This window comes from Plecotus auritus, assembly GCF_963455305.1.
Source record: "Plecotus auritus genome assembly, chromosome: 6".
NCBI lineage: Eukaryota > Metazoa > Chordata > Mammalia > Chiroptera > Vespertilionidae > Plecotus > Plecotus auritus.
The window spans coordinates 35,402,060-35,419,964 of record NC_137773.1 but is presented as its reverse complement, the minus strand read 5'-3'; the positions used below and the strand labels follow the sequence as shown (position 1 = coordinate 35,419,964).

At 54.5% G+C, this 17,905-nt stretch overlaps 1 protein-coding gene across 7 annotated transcripts in view; it reads left to right on the top strand.

Annotated features, from left to right (window-relative positions):
• Positions 1-17,905, top strand: part of JADE2 (jade family PHD finger 2) — a 63,168-nt gene that overhangs the window by 29,114 nt on the left and 16,149 nt on the right. For all 7 annotated transcript variants that reach the window (XM_080672825.1, XM_080672824.1, XM_080672823.1 and 4 more), the window contains 6 exons: positions 6,386-6,543; positions 11,200-11,360; positions 12,009-12,220; positions 13,388-13,555; positions 14,940-15,056; positions 16,245-16,709. In XM_080672825.1, the coding sequence (XP_080528951.1) occupies positions 6,386-6,543; positions 11,200-11,360; positions 12,009-12,220; positions 13,388-13,555; positions 14,940-15,056; positions 16,245-16,709 (1,281 nt within the window). The remainder of the gene's footprint in view (positions 1-6,385; positions 6,544-11,199; positions 11,361-12,008; positions 12,221-13,387; positions 13,556-14,939; positions 15,057-16,244; positions 16,710-17,905) is intronic.

The following is a 17,905-nucleotide window of genomic DNA, read 5'->3' as shown; positions in this document are numbered from 1 at the left end:
CCCCTGCTAAGCAGGACAGGAAGTTTCAGGGTTTAGCCAAACTTCGATAAGTCCTGAGGTTCATTCCTTCATTCACTCACTTGTACCACACACATTTCTTGAACACCTGTTGTGTGCCAGGCACTGTGCCGTAAACAGGCATAATGATAAACGGTACAAATGTAGCCTCTGCCTCTCTCAGCTTGATTATTAGAGGAGATGGACATTAAACAAATCATTACCCGAATAATCATCCTATCTAATAAAGAGGGAATATGCTAATTGACCATCACTCTGTCACAAAGATGGCTGCACCCACAGCTGAGGCCAAGTTCCCTTAAGGAGCCTTAACAAGCAATCAGCAGGGACTTGAAGTTACACTGTCCCCCACCCCCATGGGGCTTGACAGGGGACTTCAGGCTGTGTCCCCACCCCAGCACCAGGCCAGGGGACCTCAGACCACACCCCCCGCCCAGCAGGGCTTGACAGGGGACCTCAGACTGCTTTCCCCGCCCCAGCGCCAGGCTGGGGGACCTCAGGCCGCGCCCCCCTGCCTGGCTGGGCTTGACAGGGGACCTCAGGCCGTGCCCCCCACCCAGCAGGGCTTGACAGGTGACCCCAGGCTGCACTCCCCCCACCACAGCACCGGGCCAGGGGACCTGAGGCTGCGCCCCCCTGCCTGGCTGGGCTTGACAGGGGACCTCAAGGTGCGCTTCCCATCCTGGTGCTGGGCTAGGGGACCTCAGACTGCTTCCCCGGCCCCAGCGCCAGGCTGGGGGACCTCAGGCCGTGCCCCACACCAGGTGGGGCTTGACAGGGGACTTCAGGCTGCGCCCCCCACCCCGGCACCAGGCCGGGGGACCTCAGACCTCACTCCCCACCCAGCAGAGCTTGACAGGGGACCTCAGGCCGCACCCCCCGCCCTAGCATTGGGCCAGGGGACCTGAGGCTGCGCCCCCCTGCCTGGCTGGGCTTGGCAGGGGACCTCAGGCCGTGCCCCTCACCCAGTGGGGCTTGATGGGGACCTCAAGGTGCACCCCCAGTGCTGGGTCGGGGGAACTCAGGCCGCACCCCTGCCTAGCGGGGCTTGAGGGGGACCTGAGGCTGCACCCCCCTGCTGGTGGGGCTTGATGGGGGACCTGTGGCTACGCCCCCTGCCCGGGCTTGGCGGGGGACCTGAGGCTGCGCCCCCCCCCCCCCGCCTGGCGCTGGGCCAGGGGACCTGTGGCTACGCCCCCTGCCCGGCAGGGCTTGACAAGGGTGGTCCGGCTGGGTCTGGGTCTCACGTAATTTTGAGGTGCATGTGGGTGGGCAGGGACTTGACTCTGGGTCCCGTGGTGAGCGCCAGACTCTGACAGGAGGAAGGTTTTCATATACATTTTACTAATTTTCTTTCATCTCCGACACTTCTATTATAGAGAAAGGGCAAATAGCAATATTAAATTATTTCCTCTAATTAATCCCCTTTTAAAATGCATGAATTTCGTGCTCCGGGTCACTAGTATTTTGTAATTGTGGTAAGTGCTGGAGCCTTTCCTTAAGTAACTAAACTTCCTCTTGGTGCCTCTTGGTCTGAAATAGACTATGATACAATAATTCACCTTGAGAAGAGGAAGTGCAGGGTCCCAGGTCCTGGGATGAAATACTCAAATGACATCCACAAGTCTGTGGTCATATATGAGAACTCATTGGATGGCACTGTGAAAGCTGCCCGTTGTCATTGTTTTTATTTGCTTTTGGAGGTCACATCAGACTCCACTGATGTTTTCTGGCAGAGCCTGTTTTTGGTTCTCCCTGGAGAAACAGGTGTAGAAAGCCAGATGGTTGTGAAAGGCAAGGTCATGAACCGTCCCTACTTCTGGGCAGAGCAGGGTCTTCAGCTCCCTCCAGAGTTGCATCAGTACCTCTGGCACTCAGATTGGTTATTAAATTAAAATTTTAGACCTTTGAACTTCCTTCATACTGTTTGGAGAAGCTACAATTCATATCTCCTAAGCAGCTCAGCAGAACTTGGTTGCTAGGCAGCAGATCTTTAACAATTTGTCAATTTCTGCCAAAAGAGAGAAAAATAGTAAACATTCACATTCTTAGAAAATTGCTTGTTTTCCAGCTTCTAACTTTCCTGCCACAGCAAGGCTTCCAGTTTATCAGTGGCCATTTTATTCTTTATTTAGTTTTCATAAATAATTCAGAAGCAGTTTAAGAGAATAATTGAGCCTTTTTTCAAGCCTAACCTCTGGCAACTCAAAACAAGATATTGGTTTACAACTGGGTTGCCATATTTGTGGACGGGTTTTTTTGTTGTTGTTTTAAATATTTTTTATTGATTTCAGAGAGGAAGGGGGAGAGAGAGAGAGAGAGATCCATCATCAATGATGAATCATTGATCAGCCGCCTCCTACATGCCCCACACTGGGAATAGAGCCTGCAACTTGGGCATGTGCTCTGACCGGGAATCGAACCATAACCTACTGTTCATGGGTTGATGCTCAGTCACTGAGCCACACTGGCCAGGCTGGACAGGTTTTATATGAATGTACAGAGGCTTCTCTGAAAGGTAGAGTGATCAGCTGTATGTAGCCTTGGGCAGCAGCCCAGTGTGGGAACCCCTTTCACGTCCTGCATGGTTCAGGGTTCCGGTTCAGGGTTCGGGTTCTAGAGAAGGCCGCACACAAATGAAGAGACTTGGAAAAGTATTAATTTGGGAATATTGGGGGCCAGGCGGGAGCCCACCTCTAGTGGGAGGACTACACACTGCTCTGGCCTTGCTATCCCTTTTATTAAGACTATGGGATACGCCCATAACCTTTAGGCAGGAAATTCCAGTAACAGAAATTTATATAGGAGAAACAGAGGTGGAGGCTGCTTCAGCTAACAATGTTTCTACTAAACAGTGAGTGATCAAAACAATTAAGGTTGTTGACCAGCCTTCCCGGTTTCCTGTCCACATCTTTCTATTAGTGGGACAATGATTGGTTTCCCGCAGCCCAGCAAGGTGGTGGCAGGTCCATGGGAGGTTCTTGAGTCCTTCAACTTTTGTTAGCACCTAGCATGTGCCAGGGCCTGTCCACTGCTGGGCTCCAACCTCCTGCCCAGCTGGACCTCACTGAGATCACCTTATGGGGAGACACGGCAAGAAACCAGGAGATTCCCATATTGGGGCTATGGGAGTACAGAGGAAGCCCAGAACCCAGCCTGGGATTGGGGAAGGCTTCCCAGAGCAGATGTGGGCTGAACTGAGACCTTAAGGATGAAGCAGGCCAGCCCCACCTTGGCAAGGGAGAAGTGTGTCCCCGCAGGGTCCTCCCATGTGCCCAGGGAGAAAAGTGAAAAGTGCTCTGGATACTGCATCTGGGCGGGCACGGGGCCTGGTATGCCTTGCAGCTCAGTCTGAGGGCAGTTGCAACTTGCAAAAGCCTCCACCTGATTTGCATAGTCGAGTCCTAGCAGAAGCCACTTGATTTGACCTCAGGTTAACTCAAGGGAATTGACAGTGAGCCCTGTGGCCAAAAGGGGCTGGGAGGGGGGAGTGTGGATGATGTCAGAATGGTCTTGGCGTGGGGTGCTTTTGCCACTTCAACATGCGGGACCTTGTAAAGGTTCTTTAACTAGACTGAGTCTCAGGTTTCTCAGCTGTAAAATAGGAATGATGGTAGCTCCCACCTCAGCGTTGGTATGCAGGGGTGGGCAAACTTTTTGACTCGAGGGCCACAATGGGTTCTTAAACTGGACCGGAGGGCCGGAACAAAAGCATGGATGGAGTGTTTGTGTGAACTAATGTAAATTCAAGGTAAAGGAGCGGAGGGGCGAGCAAGAGAACCCTCCGCTCTTTCGGCTCCTTGGGCCTGATAGGACAGCCGAACGGGCCAGATCCGGCCCGCGGGCCGTAGTTTGCCCACGGCTAGATAGGGTCTGATAATAAATTAACTCAAGAACAGCCCTTACACTGGTACTGGGCACACAATACTCTTTACCATTATGATAGTGCTGCCGTACTGTGCTTACGTGAGTCCTCTGCCCGAAAGGGCCACTGGTGTCCCGTCTGCCACCTGCTCCCTGAGGGACCCAGGACGAAACAGAACTCTCTTGAGATCAGACTTCTCTCTCCTAAATCTCCCTGGGCCCGGGACCCCTTCCTGCTCGGAATTCTCAACGCTGGGCCTGTTCTGAGGTCAGGGTCACTTCTCCCCTCCTGGTGTGGCTTGGCGTTCTGGCCTCTCCAACTCCAGCTCAGGCAGCACCCTGGTCCTTTGGCTTTGAACCCTGTGTTGCTTTGTTCAGGTTCTACTTTGGGTATATCTACGAGATGTCTCACCCTGTTAATGTGGGTTCAAAAAGCACTGCCGAGAGCCAGCTGGGAGCCTCAGATTCATCAGATAATTCCTCAGAGAAGCCCTTTCATTCATTTGCTCAGTCACCTATTATGTGGCAGTCACCATGCACTGAGAATGCAGCAGAGAACAGGACAGGTGTGTCAGGGGAGAGGAGGTGAAACAGGCAGCATGAGTGCACCAGCTCATCTTCAGAATTGTAAGTACTGGGAAGTGAGGCAGGATGCTGGGATAGAAAGTGGCTCTGTCGGGCAGGTGGTGCTCCCTGAGTCAGGATGATCAAGGAAGGAATCCCGGAGGAGATGGCATTTAAACTGTTCCACAGGATGAAGGAACAGCAAGAGATTTTAAACACATCCATGCCTCTTTGGAGGGGCTCACAGGGACACTAGGTTCTTGAAGGGTTGCTCTCTGGGGCAGGAAGATGGACGGTCCAGGTGGGCGGCTCCCCTTAGCACCAGAGCAGCAGGGCTTTGTCTGTTGTGCCCCTTGGCTTGCCTGGATTGGGAGAGCTTTGTGGCAGTGATGAGTCCACTGTGGGTTCAGTTCACCCACCAGGTCTTACAGCCCTAGCCCTGCTGGGCTCGGCTGAGGCCACAGCTAGGAAGGGCTCCCACAAAAGCACTGAGTACCTGAGTTTGTGTTCTTGGATCAGCTGGCTTACTGCTTGCTAATAAGATATGCAAATCATCAGGGCTGTAAAATCTTCACCACATTCCATCTTCTGTATAATTAGCATTTAATTGTAATCTCATTTGCACCCTAATTAAATGTTAGGGTATTCTTCTTAACAATTAAATTATATTGGCAAATAGAATCTTCAAGAAACTTGACCTTTTTCAAGCCAGGGCCCTCTCTAGCTAGATGCAGATGTTAATTAGATTTCGGCAAGATGCTGCCTCAAACCCTCTTGGTGCACCCATTTCAGTTGTTTTCTTGCTGTTCTGGCCCTCGATTCAAATGAGACACTCACAACCAGTGACTTGGGCCCCCAGTAGGCAGAGGTTACCATGAATGAGCTTGTCATGAGCCTCCGAAAGGCCAGCAGATGCTGACTTTTCCAGGGAGGGGTGGTTTTGAAGTTTGGTCTGAGGCCTTGAGCACTCCTTGAAGTGGTTTCTCTTGTCTCGTTGACACGATCACTTCTTTAACTTGTGATTCTCATGTGATGATCACTGGGAAAGTTGGTGCCTACGTAAGTCACATCGTTTGGAGCTGCCACCGAGTCCCTCAGCAGCCCTTCCCGGAGGCCACCTGAGGTCAGGTAACCAGGGCAAAAGAGTCACTGCCAGTGCCACTGGGGCTGGGCTTAGAGATTGTTTGGGGAGATGGGGGCACAGCAGGCAGAAAGTTGGGAAGAACAATTTCCTGAGTGACCAGAGAAAACCAAAGCATAAGAGTGTGTCCACTCAATGGCCTGGCTCTGAGGGGACTTGGATGGGCTTGATTGAGAAGGAATCCAACCCCATCACACACAGAGGATGGAACTGGGGAGCCCCTGCTGAACAGGGACCTGGTGTCCTTGTTCTTGAGAGACCTTAGAGATCCTGACCCATGGGAAGTGTTTCTTTGGGGTTGCCCCAAACCCCACCTCCCCTCAGCTGTTAGCATAAGGTCCTGGCATTTCGTTTTCCCTGGTTGGTGCCCTGCAGTCTTTACATCTCCACTGTGCCTGTAGCACTATGTTTGCAACTACAAACATAATTTTAAGCATTTGACAGAAATTCCCCAGTCACTTAATGGCAGTGTTGCATTCACAAAGGCCTCTTTTTTTGCCTTTCCCAGCCTTTCCTGTTCCCTCTGAGGTCCACTCCCATCCATCATTGTCCTTTAACAGGTCAGAACACATATGAATTCAATTTAACACATTTATTGAATACCTGCTGTGTGCAAAGCACTGTGCTGGGTTTAGAGAAGATGCATTATTGCACTTAGTGCATTTATGTTGGCTTCTGACTTTAAGTGAGTGGGTAGAAAGCCCACTTGAATTGTATTTGCCTCTTCTTCCCCTTGCCTGGGGAGCAGACCACCTGGAGGCAGTCTGAAGCCACTCTCGCCATCCTTGCTCCCGACAGGTTTTCCGGACAGACTTGATCACAGCGATGAAGATCCCAGACTCATACCAGCTCAGCCCAGATGACTACTACATCCTGGCGGATCCGTGGCGACAGGAATGGGAGAAAGGTGTGCAGGTGCCCGCCGGGGCAGAGGCCATTCCAGAACCCGTGGTGAGGTGAGCCGGGCAGCCCAGGCTAGGGGCTCAGGCAGGGGAAGAAGGGGGGATGAGGACCCCACATGGGATCCACCAGTCCTGGGATTCCTTGCTAGCCTAGCTTTATTTTGTCTTAGATTTTTTTGGCCCATAAACCATTGAAATATTCCAGAAATACTAGCAGTTTACCTTTGAGACTAACCTCTTGGGCTTGGGCTCAGCTGTGGAGCCAGACAGCCTAGGTTCAAATGGCCATTCACCGTCAGTATGATGTTGGGCCAGAAATATAATCTTCCTGGCCTCAAGTTTCCTTGTCTGTGAAATGGGAATGATGACAATAATATTTACCTCCTACGGTGGTGGAGTTGAGGTAGGGAAATGATGCCTGAAAGGCATTTGGCACAGGGTCTGGCACACAAGTATTCAGTAAAAACTGGCCCGGATTAGCTTGATGTCGGTCCAAACTGGGTCCCACAAGCACGACTTAATCAGGGAAATCTGCAGACTTTTAATGACTCCTTAAGACAGGAATAAGCCATGCTCTTGACTTCTTAAACCTTTGTAAGGAGTTCTTAGTGGGAGGGATGCTCAGGAAGCAGCTGCTGTGACCAGCCTCCTAGGAGGCCCCTTGCCAGGGCTGAGTCCTCTGGGCTTGTGGGTCAGAGAGACCCCTGGTGCTCTTGTCAGGAGGTGGCCTCGTGGCCATGGGCCATGCCTCCAGCAATGAAGTTCAGCCAAGTGCTTCTTTCTGTACCCTGGGAAACCCTCCAAGTCATGTCTTGGGGCAGAGGGGCCTGCTGTCCTGCCCTCCCCCGCCCACCAGCTCGCCAGGGTTGGACAGCTTGTGTTATTAGCAGTCCACTCCTGGCCTTGGCAGCCCCAGAGCTCTTGCTCAGACCCATTTGACCGGGCCTGGGGCAAAGATCACAACTGTCACCTCCCATGACATTGGCACTGCTGCTTCCTGGCAGCCACACCCATGACTGGCTCACAGACACCCAATGCCCTCTTGGTGCCAGGCCTGTGCTGGGCATGGATTATAGAGGCAAAGCTAATCCCTGCGCAGGTGCTCAGTCAGGATTGGGTACCGCGCAGGGCTCATCCTCCTGTGGCTCCTGAGGGCTGAGTGCCTACCAGCACTGGTCTGGGGCCTTTGAGAATCAGGGAGCTTCAGAGTCTCTGGGAGAAACACATGAGACTTGGAGGAAGAACTTATTCTCCACATCCCCTGCCCAGGGCCAAAAATGTGGGGCAAGCTCCTAGCCAGTTTCACACCCTCCCCTCTACTGCCAAGAACTGCTCCTGCCCTTTTGAGCCTGTTCTCCTCTGTCAAATGGAGCTAAGAACAGTACCTGCCTGATGGTGTGCTGGTGAGGACTGAATGAGGAAACATGGGCCAGGAGCCCAGGGTAATGAGCGGGGGGCACCAGCTGGGTGGAAAGAGGTGAGTCCTGATGAGGCTCAGCCCAGCGGTCTGTCCCCTCTCCTTGATGTCAGTGTCAGGTGGTTCCGGAAGCATCGCTGGCCTGGGTAATTAACTGCAGATGCTTCCACACCAGTAGCTTGGCTTCAGCCTGCCTTATCTGTTGACATCAAGAGGAGAGCACGTGTTGAGGCAGCTCTGGCTCTGCTGGGTGCATTCCCCACATAAGCATGTGCGGTAAGCTGACAGGAGCCAGGCAGCCTGGCCTGGCCATGCTCTTTGAAGAGCATAGAGTGCAGTCAGGGAAGGGTGCGCTCTTGGAGAGATCTCCATGCCCCTTCTTCCCCTGTCTCCCTCCACCTTCTTCAGCACCTCCTACTGCACGGCCCTCGTCTGGAGGCCAGCGTGGCAGCCACTATTGTCAAAATTCTTTTAGGAACTCTCTTCCTGAGAACTTGCTGTGCTGAGCCTGTTTATGTTCATCTTCCCACTTAATTATCATATTAGCCCCATAAAGTACATATTACTGTCCCCATTTTATAGATGAGGAAGTTGGGAAATTCTGGGGAATTCCCTGCATGTCTGTCAGGGCCTAGTGGGCTGGGTCAGGAAATCACAGGCCCTGGGAACAAGCCCTGGGTTACCCCTGTGAGGCCCAGAGAGAGCCTGTGCCCTGATCACCCTACATGTTGGTTCTGACTGCCCTCCCTGGCTGCTCCCCTAGGCCCCTCTGTCTCTGCCTCCTTCCCCCATCTTCCATGGCCCTTGGGCAGGTCTGCCCACCTCATGGTCTGAAATGTATCTGGGTAATGAGAATCTGACTTGCCCCCAGATCATGAATTGAGTGAGGGTTTACGCTGCTCCCTCAGTGTGTCCCAGGCTGAACCAACCTCTGGTGTCTGTTTGGTCTTTTGGAGTAGAGACCCCTCCCCACTCCCAGATCCCAGCCCAGCCGCCCATCTCCTCCCAGCTGACCTCAGTACAGCTGACTGCAGCTGAGACTGAGACTTTGGCCTAGGGTCAGGCTGGTCCATGCCTGGTGCAAGAGCTTCCTCCTTAGTCAGAGCCAGAAGAGGCCAAACGGATGAAGGTGAGGCCCAGGAAGCACAGGAAATGCCTTTCTGATGAGCCTCTTAACCCCAGCTTCCCAGAGAAAGGAATGTGATATTGGCCCCAAGAGCTCTGTCCAGGTGGCAACTGCCTGAGTATAAGGTGTGGACAGTTATGCCGGTAGGTGGTGGGCATTTGGGCAAAAGTTATCCAAAATCCCGACTAAGCATATGCTGGGGGCACATCAAAGCAGGGTCATGACAGAAATCAGTCTGTGTTTTTAAAAGAATGTATTAATTCAAATAAGAGCCTCATGAGGAAAGGCGTAATTTTGTAGGACAGAGTGTTCATCTTGCTTCTATTTTGGGGGCCCGGCATGGCTCAGGGGTTGAGCATTGATCTGTGAACCCAGAGGTCACAGGTTTGATTCCCGGTCAGGGCACATGTCCAGGTTATGGGCTCGATCCTCAGTGGGGGGCATGCAGGAGGGAGCCAATCAATGATTCTCTTTCATCATTGATGTTTCTCTCTCTCTCCCTCTCCCTCTCCCTCCCTCTCTGAAACCAATAAAAATATATTTTTTTAAAAAAAAGAAATGACCTTTTAGGGGAATTGGGGGAGTTGTGCCAGCATCATCATCATCACCCAAAGCCTTCTTTAATCTGGGCCTCTGTGTGGAAAGGTGGCACCAAGCCCTTTCACCTTCTCCGTGCCCCCCTCAACTGCCTCTGGGCTTTTCCCTGGTCTGGAGGCCATTCTGCCTCCTGTCTCCCTTATCCTTCCTGCCTCTTGCTGACACCAGGGCATTTCCTGGAGTCCAGGACCCTGCCCTCTTCTCCTGTCTGCTCTGAGTCACAGCCCCTGGCAGCCCTGTCTCCAACCCCAGGAGGCCTCCTGGGCAAGTGAGAGGCCTCTCAGCCCCGCAGGCAGGGCTGGCCAGACAGAGGCCAGGCTCCACAGCCATAACCATGGCAACCAGTGGGGGGGTGGGGAGGGGAAAAGCTGGCATTTTGAACTGGTACCAGGAACTGAGGGGCAGCACACCGCTGAACCAAGAGGGGGCACGTGCCCTCCCAAGGCCAAAAGCGCTCTATTCCATTTCAGAAGGAGCGAAGTGATGTCCAGAGGTCTTAAAAGACACACTCACACATGGAGGGCGTACTGTGTGCCAGGCACTGTTCTAGGGGCTTTACAGGTTTTCATGCATTTCCTCTTCACACCAACCATAGAAGGTAAATACTGTTCTTATTAGCCTGCTGTTTGGATGAGGTCACAGAGAAGTTAAGTGGCTTGCCCAGAAGTACCCACTAAGTGGGGCAGCAGGGCTGCGTCCCCACTCTGCAGCCAGGGCCCTTCCAAGCTGCCTCAGAGGCAGCACCATGCCTGAGGGAGGGTTTACCGGAGTGTGATCTGGGACTGTAGTAGGTGCATCTTAGTATCCAGGGGAGGCAGTGTCCCCTTGGGGTGAGGGGAGCACTGTAGACAGAGACTCGCTGCTCAGGTGACATTCTTTTGAGGGGGAAGGGCAAGGTGTGTGGACAACACGGCTGTCTGTGGCAGTAGACCTTTTTTTATGTGGAAAGAGCCACCCTGGGTTGCAATAATGTAGCCAGAGAGGACGCCTCTTCACCCAGAGGAAACCTGGCCTCATTTCTTCTCAGGTTGTTGGTGAAGGAGGAACCAGGGCCTGTGAGGGCATGGGGACAATCCTGGCCTCTCCACAGCCTCGGGGGCTGTGCTGAAGGACCTGGAGCCCACCTGGCTGTGTTCCATGTGTCCCAGAGTGGCTGGCATGGGACGTTGCCTAGGACAGCACTTGAAATGCCTCCTACGGGACGGGGCAGGGCAGATCCAGGTCTTGGGGCTTTAGCTAAGGCCCAGGTGCCCGCTCTGAGCAGAATGGATGTGTATGGATGGATGTGCAAGAGCTGTGGGTCAGCCCCCACTCCCATCCTCCACTCTGCCCACAGCCCTTTGTTTTCCTTCCCGCTTGCTCATAGTCATCTGAGACTGCAGGGTGGGCAGGTGGGATAAGGAAGTATAAGAAGGGAGTGAAGTGTGGGCACTGCTTGGATCAAAGTCTCACTAGGTCCTCAGCTGGGCAGTGTCCCCTTGGGGTGACTCACCAGATGCCTCCAGAGCTGGCAGGGGTGGCAGGCTGAGGGTGCTTCCCCTCATGACACCACCCCCTCTTGATTCCCTAGGATCCTCCCGCCGCTGGAAGGCCCCCCTTCCCAGGTGTCCCCTAGCAGCTCCGAACTTGGCGAGGGCTCCCAGCCTGATTGGCCAGGGGGCAGCCGCTATGACCTGGACGAGATTGACGCCTACTGGCTGGAGCTCATCAACTTGGAGCTCAAGGAGATGGGTAGGTGACCTGCCAGGCCGAGAACGGGATCGGGGCAGGCCAGGCAGGGCTTTCTTCTGAGTCCCAGCATCCTCACCCTCCGAAGGACAGTAGCCACGACTGGGCTTTTGCACTGAATGGATCTGGGTGACAGTCCCTGCAGCATTCCTGATTGGAGAATTTATTGGTGTCTCTGTGCCTCAGTTCCTGTAGCTGTCAGGTGAGGGTGATACTAGCATGTAATTGACAGTTCTTGGGAAGAGAGTTAGTAAGCGTGACTGTTACATGAAGAGTGAGCATGGACTTCCCGGCTGGAGTCCACTAACATGTGTCAGGGCCAGCTCTGTCATACTCAGCCACCTCCAGAAGTCCCCCATACACACAGCTCAAGCAGTGGATGCCCCATAGAGCCAGCCGCATCCCAGAGATGCTATCTGCATGTACACTTCATGTGTGTGGTTGCAGGCAGGCTATCTAGTGTCAGAACACCACGACAGGCCCCAGGGCCTTTGAGCTCGGATGGTCCAGCCCATTCAGTTTTCAGACAATGGAGCTGAGGCCCACGACAGCCCACCTGTTTTCCCAGGTCACACCAGATGCGTGGAAACCCTCCCATCCATCTGCCCTGAAAAGCCACACTTCTCACTCCCTCCCCTGTTGTCCTCACAGAGAGGCCAGCGCTGGACGAGCTGACCCTGGAGCGTGTGCTGGAGGAGCTGGAGACACTGTGCCACCAGAACATGGCGCGGGCCATTGAGACGCAGGAGGGGCTGGGCATCGAGTATGATGAGGACGTCGTCTGTGACGTATGCCGCTCCCCCGAGGGCGAAGACGGCAACGAGATGGTCTTCTGTGACAAATGCAACGTCTGCGTGCACCAGGTGGCCAGCCCCCCAAAGGCCCCTATCCACACTGGGTCCTCACACACAGCCCGGCGGGCCCCTGCCTGGAGCTGGTCATCCTGACTGGGAGTGTAGCAGCACTGTGGGCACAGGCTTCTAGGAAGAAGGGCAAGGTGGGAGGAAGGGACTGGCATGATTGTCCGGGGGTGCTGGGCCAGCTCCATCAGCCAGACCCGAATAAAGGCCCGTTGGATGAGCTTTCTCTCCTCCCCTGGCAGACTCCCCACCGAGCACACTGCCCCTGCCTTCCTCCTCGGCTCCTCACCATCCTGGACTACAAAGAGGCGGCTCAGTGTAGTGATTGAGAGCAGAGCCTGGAACCAGGCTGCCTAGTTTCAAATTGTGGCTCTGCCCTTCACAAGCTCTGTCATCTAGAGCGAGTTTCTTAACCTCTCTGGACCTCTCTCTCCTCAGCTGTGCATACGATTAGGTTGTAGTAAGGTCTGAGTTAGCTTCGAATGGTATCATAAGGGCTCGAAGTGTTTGTTACCGTTGTTGATATAAACTGGGTCTGGCTTGACCAGACCCACCCCTTGGACCTTGGGCATCCCTGGGCTGTGTTTGCAGACCTGACTAGAACATAATGGACCCACTCTGGCTCTGACTTTGATGCCCGCCGGCCCTCCCCCGCCCCACACAGTGCTGCTGGACTGTCTCCTGGGAGCTCAGAGAGGCCTCCGCTGGCCGGTGGTTGGAGGCAGTACACCCCATTCATCCACACCCCTTATACTCAGCAGCTCTTGGGTTCATGAACCCTCGCATGACTAGGAGGACCCCCTTCACAGACGCCTGTGAAAAAAGATGGAAGGTCTGCTCCTTGTCCTCAGGCAGTATACACACCAAAACACACTCAGCTGAAGGCAGCATGGACACTTCTGAGGCCCCTCACTGATTAGGACCCTCGGGCTAAAGTGACAGTCCTCCCAGCAGAGGGCAGACCTGAGCCCTTTCACAGAGGACTGAAATGGTGACATTTCCGGCACACAACACAGACAAGTCCTCAGGAGGTCTCCTTGCCAGAGCCTGGTAGTAGGGTAGCTTTGTAGCTCCTAGCCCGGGTAGGGGCTGGGACAGTCACAGCTGACTCCTGACCAGATGCAAATTGACCAATGCCTCCGACCTGTGACCAACCTGCTCTCTTCCCAGGCCTGCTATGGGATCCTCAAGGTGCCCACAGGCAGCTGGCTGTGCCGGACGTGTGCCCTGGGTGTCCAGCCAAAGTGCCTGCTCTGCCCCAAGCGAGGAGGAGCCTTGAAGCCGACCAGAAGTGGGACCAAGTGGGTGCACGTCAGCTGCGCTCTGTGGATTCCTGAGGTGGGCAGGTGGCGGAGGGGGGCCAGTGCTGGGGAAGTGGGTCTGTGTGGAACTCAGAACTCAGGTGGCAGAGCTCTGGGAAAGGAGGGAGGTGGTCCACATAACATGGGATCTCAGGTGTTGAGCTTGGAGAACACTGGAGCCCCCGGGGAACTTTGCTATGGACGTGGTCAGAACTTAAGTGGTGGTTTTCAGGGGAAATGGATGGACCCTGGGAATCCAATGGTAGGTTTGAGAGCTGGACAAAAGTCAGGCAGCTGACTGGGGAAAGCAGGTTGTGGGTCCACCCCCATCGAGGCAGTGGTTCCAACCAAAGTCAAGCTGCCTTTTTAAAACAGAAGTAAGCCAGCTGACCTGAAAGGAAATTGGGTGGCAAGCCTAATTGAAAGTCGGATAGTGGGCCTGCTACTGGGGCTGTGGCTAGATAGAGGGGTGGCCTGGGTCTGAGTCTGGGTGGGGAGGGACCGTGGATTTACAGACCAGGTCCACAGTGAGGTCGCAGAGGCCCTGGGCTCCCAGAGGGCATCCCATTTTATTTGAAATGGGAAATGCTGAAATCTACTAGAGTTTCAGCCCCGGCCCTGTTATGTGCCATGACCCAGAATGAGACCTCACTCCAATGCTGCCATGCCTGGAAGCAAGCCAGGTAGCCCTCACCTTCCTGGGCTCCAAGTCTGAAGGTCCTTGCTGAGACCCACATTGCAGGCTTCTGTGATAATGGTGGTTGTGTCAGCAGTGGTCACTTGCTTCCACTGAGTATGCCCTGGGACAGAAAGAACCAGCAAGGACCCCACCATGGGGGCCCTTTGGTTTAGGACTTCTGGGCAGGGGCTCTTCCATCCTTAGGCATAGGCAGCGGGGATGGGGGGGGTTGCCCAGGAGATGCGGACATGGGTATAGTCCCCATAGGAGACACAGGAGGGCCTAAACAAAGGCCCTGGAGGCCTCCAAGAAGAGATGCTACCCTGACCCTGAGACCATTACTTGTTGCCCAGAAAAATAAATAAAATAAATACAAATTATGATAAGAACTCGAAAGATGCTATTGACAAAAGGTTGAGGTACAGAAGAGAGGGGACCTTGCATGTACTCATTTAGACACACACATCTCTGTCTCGAGGGCCACACAGTTGTAGGCACACACTCAGTTACACTACTGATGTGCACTGTCTCACACAGTCACAAACAATGTAAGACTTGTCACAGGTGAGCCCACACTCACCCAGTGGTCAGCTTGGGACAGTCAGGAAGAACTTGGGATTCTGGGGCTCTCCCATTGTCCTGTCTGCCTCCCACCTGGTGTCAGCAGACAGCCCCCCATTTGGGCATCCGTGGGGCAGGCTGAGGACAAGAGGCCTGATGTAGTTCCCTGTGTCCTACCCAGGTCAGCATCGGCTGCCCCGAGAAGATGGAGCCCATCACCAAGATCTCCCATATCCCAGCCAGCCGCTGGGCTCTGTCCTGCAGCCTGTGCAAGGAGTGCACAGGCACCTGCATCCAGGTACATGGCCACTTCACCTCGCTGCTGCCCGGGAGCCCATGCAGGAGCCAGGTGCCACCCCCCTCCATCCGCCCTGTGGTGCCACACACAGAGCCACTAATGGGCCAAGGAAGCTGAGACTGGGACCAGTCAGAACCCCATGTGGGGGGCATTCCTCCATCCCCCATTCGTCTAGGCATCGGGGGCAGGCCTGGGAGCCAAGGCTTACCATCCCATTGGAGTGCTGAGGATTTTGACTTATTAAGCTCGTGACCAGGTTTCTTGGTGCTTAATAAATACATTGGCCTGGCTTCTGGCATCAAGCATGATGTGTAGCAGGCGTGGGAATCAGAGTTAGGCTCTTGCCACACAGGGCAGGGCTGCAGTAGTCCATCGACAGCAGTGGTTCCAAATCCTAGTGTGATCATTGTCACCCGAGGGCTTGTTAAACCACAGATGGCTGGGGTGGGGCTGAGAATTTGCATTTCTAGCAAGTTCCAGGTGATACTACTGCTACTGAGGCCTGATGTAGCTCCCTGTGTCCTGCCCAGGACCAGCACTGCTGCTGGTCTGTAGGCTGGGAGGTAGGGATATCCTGTCTCTCCCGCGTCTCTCCTGGAACAGTTGTCATTGCAAACAGTAGCTGTTCCTCTGCCCATTTGTACGGCTTTCAGAATGGCTTGTGAGTGCAGCGGAAATGGCCACTAGTAGTTGGATGGGTTATTGCTGAGACAGTTACCAGCTGCCCACAACGATCATCCAAGGCTGGGAGGGAGGGGCAGGTGCTGCCTGGGCAAGAGAAGGAAAGGGTCTAGGTCCAATCCCTCTTCTCAGAGGACAAAGGGGGTACAGCTCCCCTGACATTGCGGGAGCAGAGAAGGCAGTGACCCCTCACCAGTCTCTTTCGATGCCTCTGATTCCAAAGTCATTTTGCCCACACAGGCATGCAGCTTGCCACCAGAGGGGTTGTCCAGTCATCCGCTTGTTGTCTTCCCCATGTCTAAGGTGCTGAACTCTGTTTCCTTCCCAGCACCCCCTTCCCAACTGCCATAGCTCCCTCCATACCCTACAGGGTGTTAGGAGCCCATGCCATTTTATTTAGGGTCTCACCGCATTCTTCGTTCTCGGAACCCTGGGGGATGCCCACATCCTTCTTACCTCCCATTAGGGCTCCCCCCATGTCTGACACTGCACTTGCTGTCCCTCCAGTGTTCCATGCCTTCCTGCATCACGGCATTCCACGTCACATGCGCCTTTGACCATGGCCTAGAAATGCGGACTATATTAGCAGACAACGACGAGGTCAAGTTCAAGTCATTCTGCCAGGAGCACAGTGACGGGGGCCCGAGGGTTGAGCCCACATCAGAGCCGGTGGAGCCCAGCCCGGCTGGCGAGGACCTGGAGAAGGTGACTCTGCGCAAGCAGCGACTGCAGCAGCTGGAGGAGGACTTCTATGAGCTGGTGGAGCCGGCCGAGGTGGCTGAGCGCCTGGACCTGGCCGAGGCGCTGGTCGATTTCATCTACCAGTACTGGAAGCTGAAGAGGAAAGCCAATGCCAACCAACCGCTGCTGACCCCCAAGACCGACGAGGTGGACAACCTGGCCCAGCAGGAGCAGGACGTCCTGTACCGCCGCCTGAAGCTCTTCACACACCTGCGACAGGACTTGGAGAGGGTGAGTGCTCCTGCCGCCCACCTGCCCGCAGGCCACTGCTCACTGCCCTGGAGCAGCTGTGGCTCACCAGGACTCACACTGTGACCTCTGGCCCAGGGGTTGAGGGCCTCCGGGTCTCATACAGGGAGGAGGTTACTGACTTTGTAGAACAGGGAAGGATCCAGCTCTTGGGCCTGAGTCCCTCTGGTCCCAATCCTTTGGAAGGCCTGGTGAAGGGTCATGAGGCTGGAGATACTGGATGGGGCAAGGACCCAGGCTTCCAGCTCCCCTGGCTCCCGGCCCCATTTGTGGCCCCTGTGAGCCCTGCCCGGGTGCAGTACACAAGCTCCTGCTTAGAGTCAGAGGCAGGGGAGGAACTGGGAATGCCCAGTGAGTGAAGCAGCCCAACAAGTATGTGCTAGGCCAGGGCAAGGAAGACAGGTGTGACCATGGCGCCCAGGGGTGCCGGACAGAGCAGAGGGGTGAGGGTGGGCTCACCTCTGTGGAGTGAAAGGATGGTGGGTGGGCTAAAAGTGGTCTAGAAGTTACAGAAGGATTTTAAGCAGGGACTGCCCTGCTGTGACTTCCACTTCCAAACACTCACCCCAAGGGGGAATCTAAGGGCCTGGAGGGAGTGGGCAGGTTGGCTAAAACGCCCCAGCTGTGAGCTGAGAGATTAGTGTTCTTGGCTTGGTCCAGGGTGGTAGCTTTGGGGGCCGAGTGAGATGACAAAGGGGTACAGACTCTGTGGTTTGGGGCTGAGCTATAGAGGTTGGGGAGCAGAAAGAGCATGGAGGACCCTAAAACCTCTAATCCCTTCTACTCGCCCCAGAGAGAAAGTGAGGGGTCCTTGAACATGGCTTTTCTGGCACCCCTTCCCTTCCACCTCCAGCTAATAAAGTGCCACCCCGAGTTGGGGGTAGCCCAAAGAGGAAACGGGATGTTCTGGTCCTTAGGTCAGTCCTCTGAATCCCAGGTGCTGGTCTGGCACCCTGTGTGGGACATTCAGTTCAGGGTTCCAGACCATGTGGGATGGTGACACAGTGTCCTGCACAGCAGACACACTTGCCCACCTTTCCCCAGGTCATGTCAGGAAACACCCCTGGGTGCAAGCATCTAAAGGGCCTTGTGTGGCCTGAAACAGTGGCTCCATTGGCAAGTCTATAAAACGGGTAGAGCAGCTCCACAGGTGGTGTGCTGTGGGGGAGGCGGGAGCG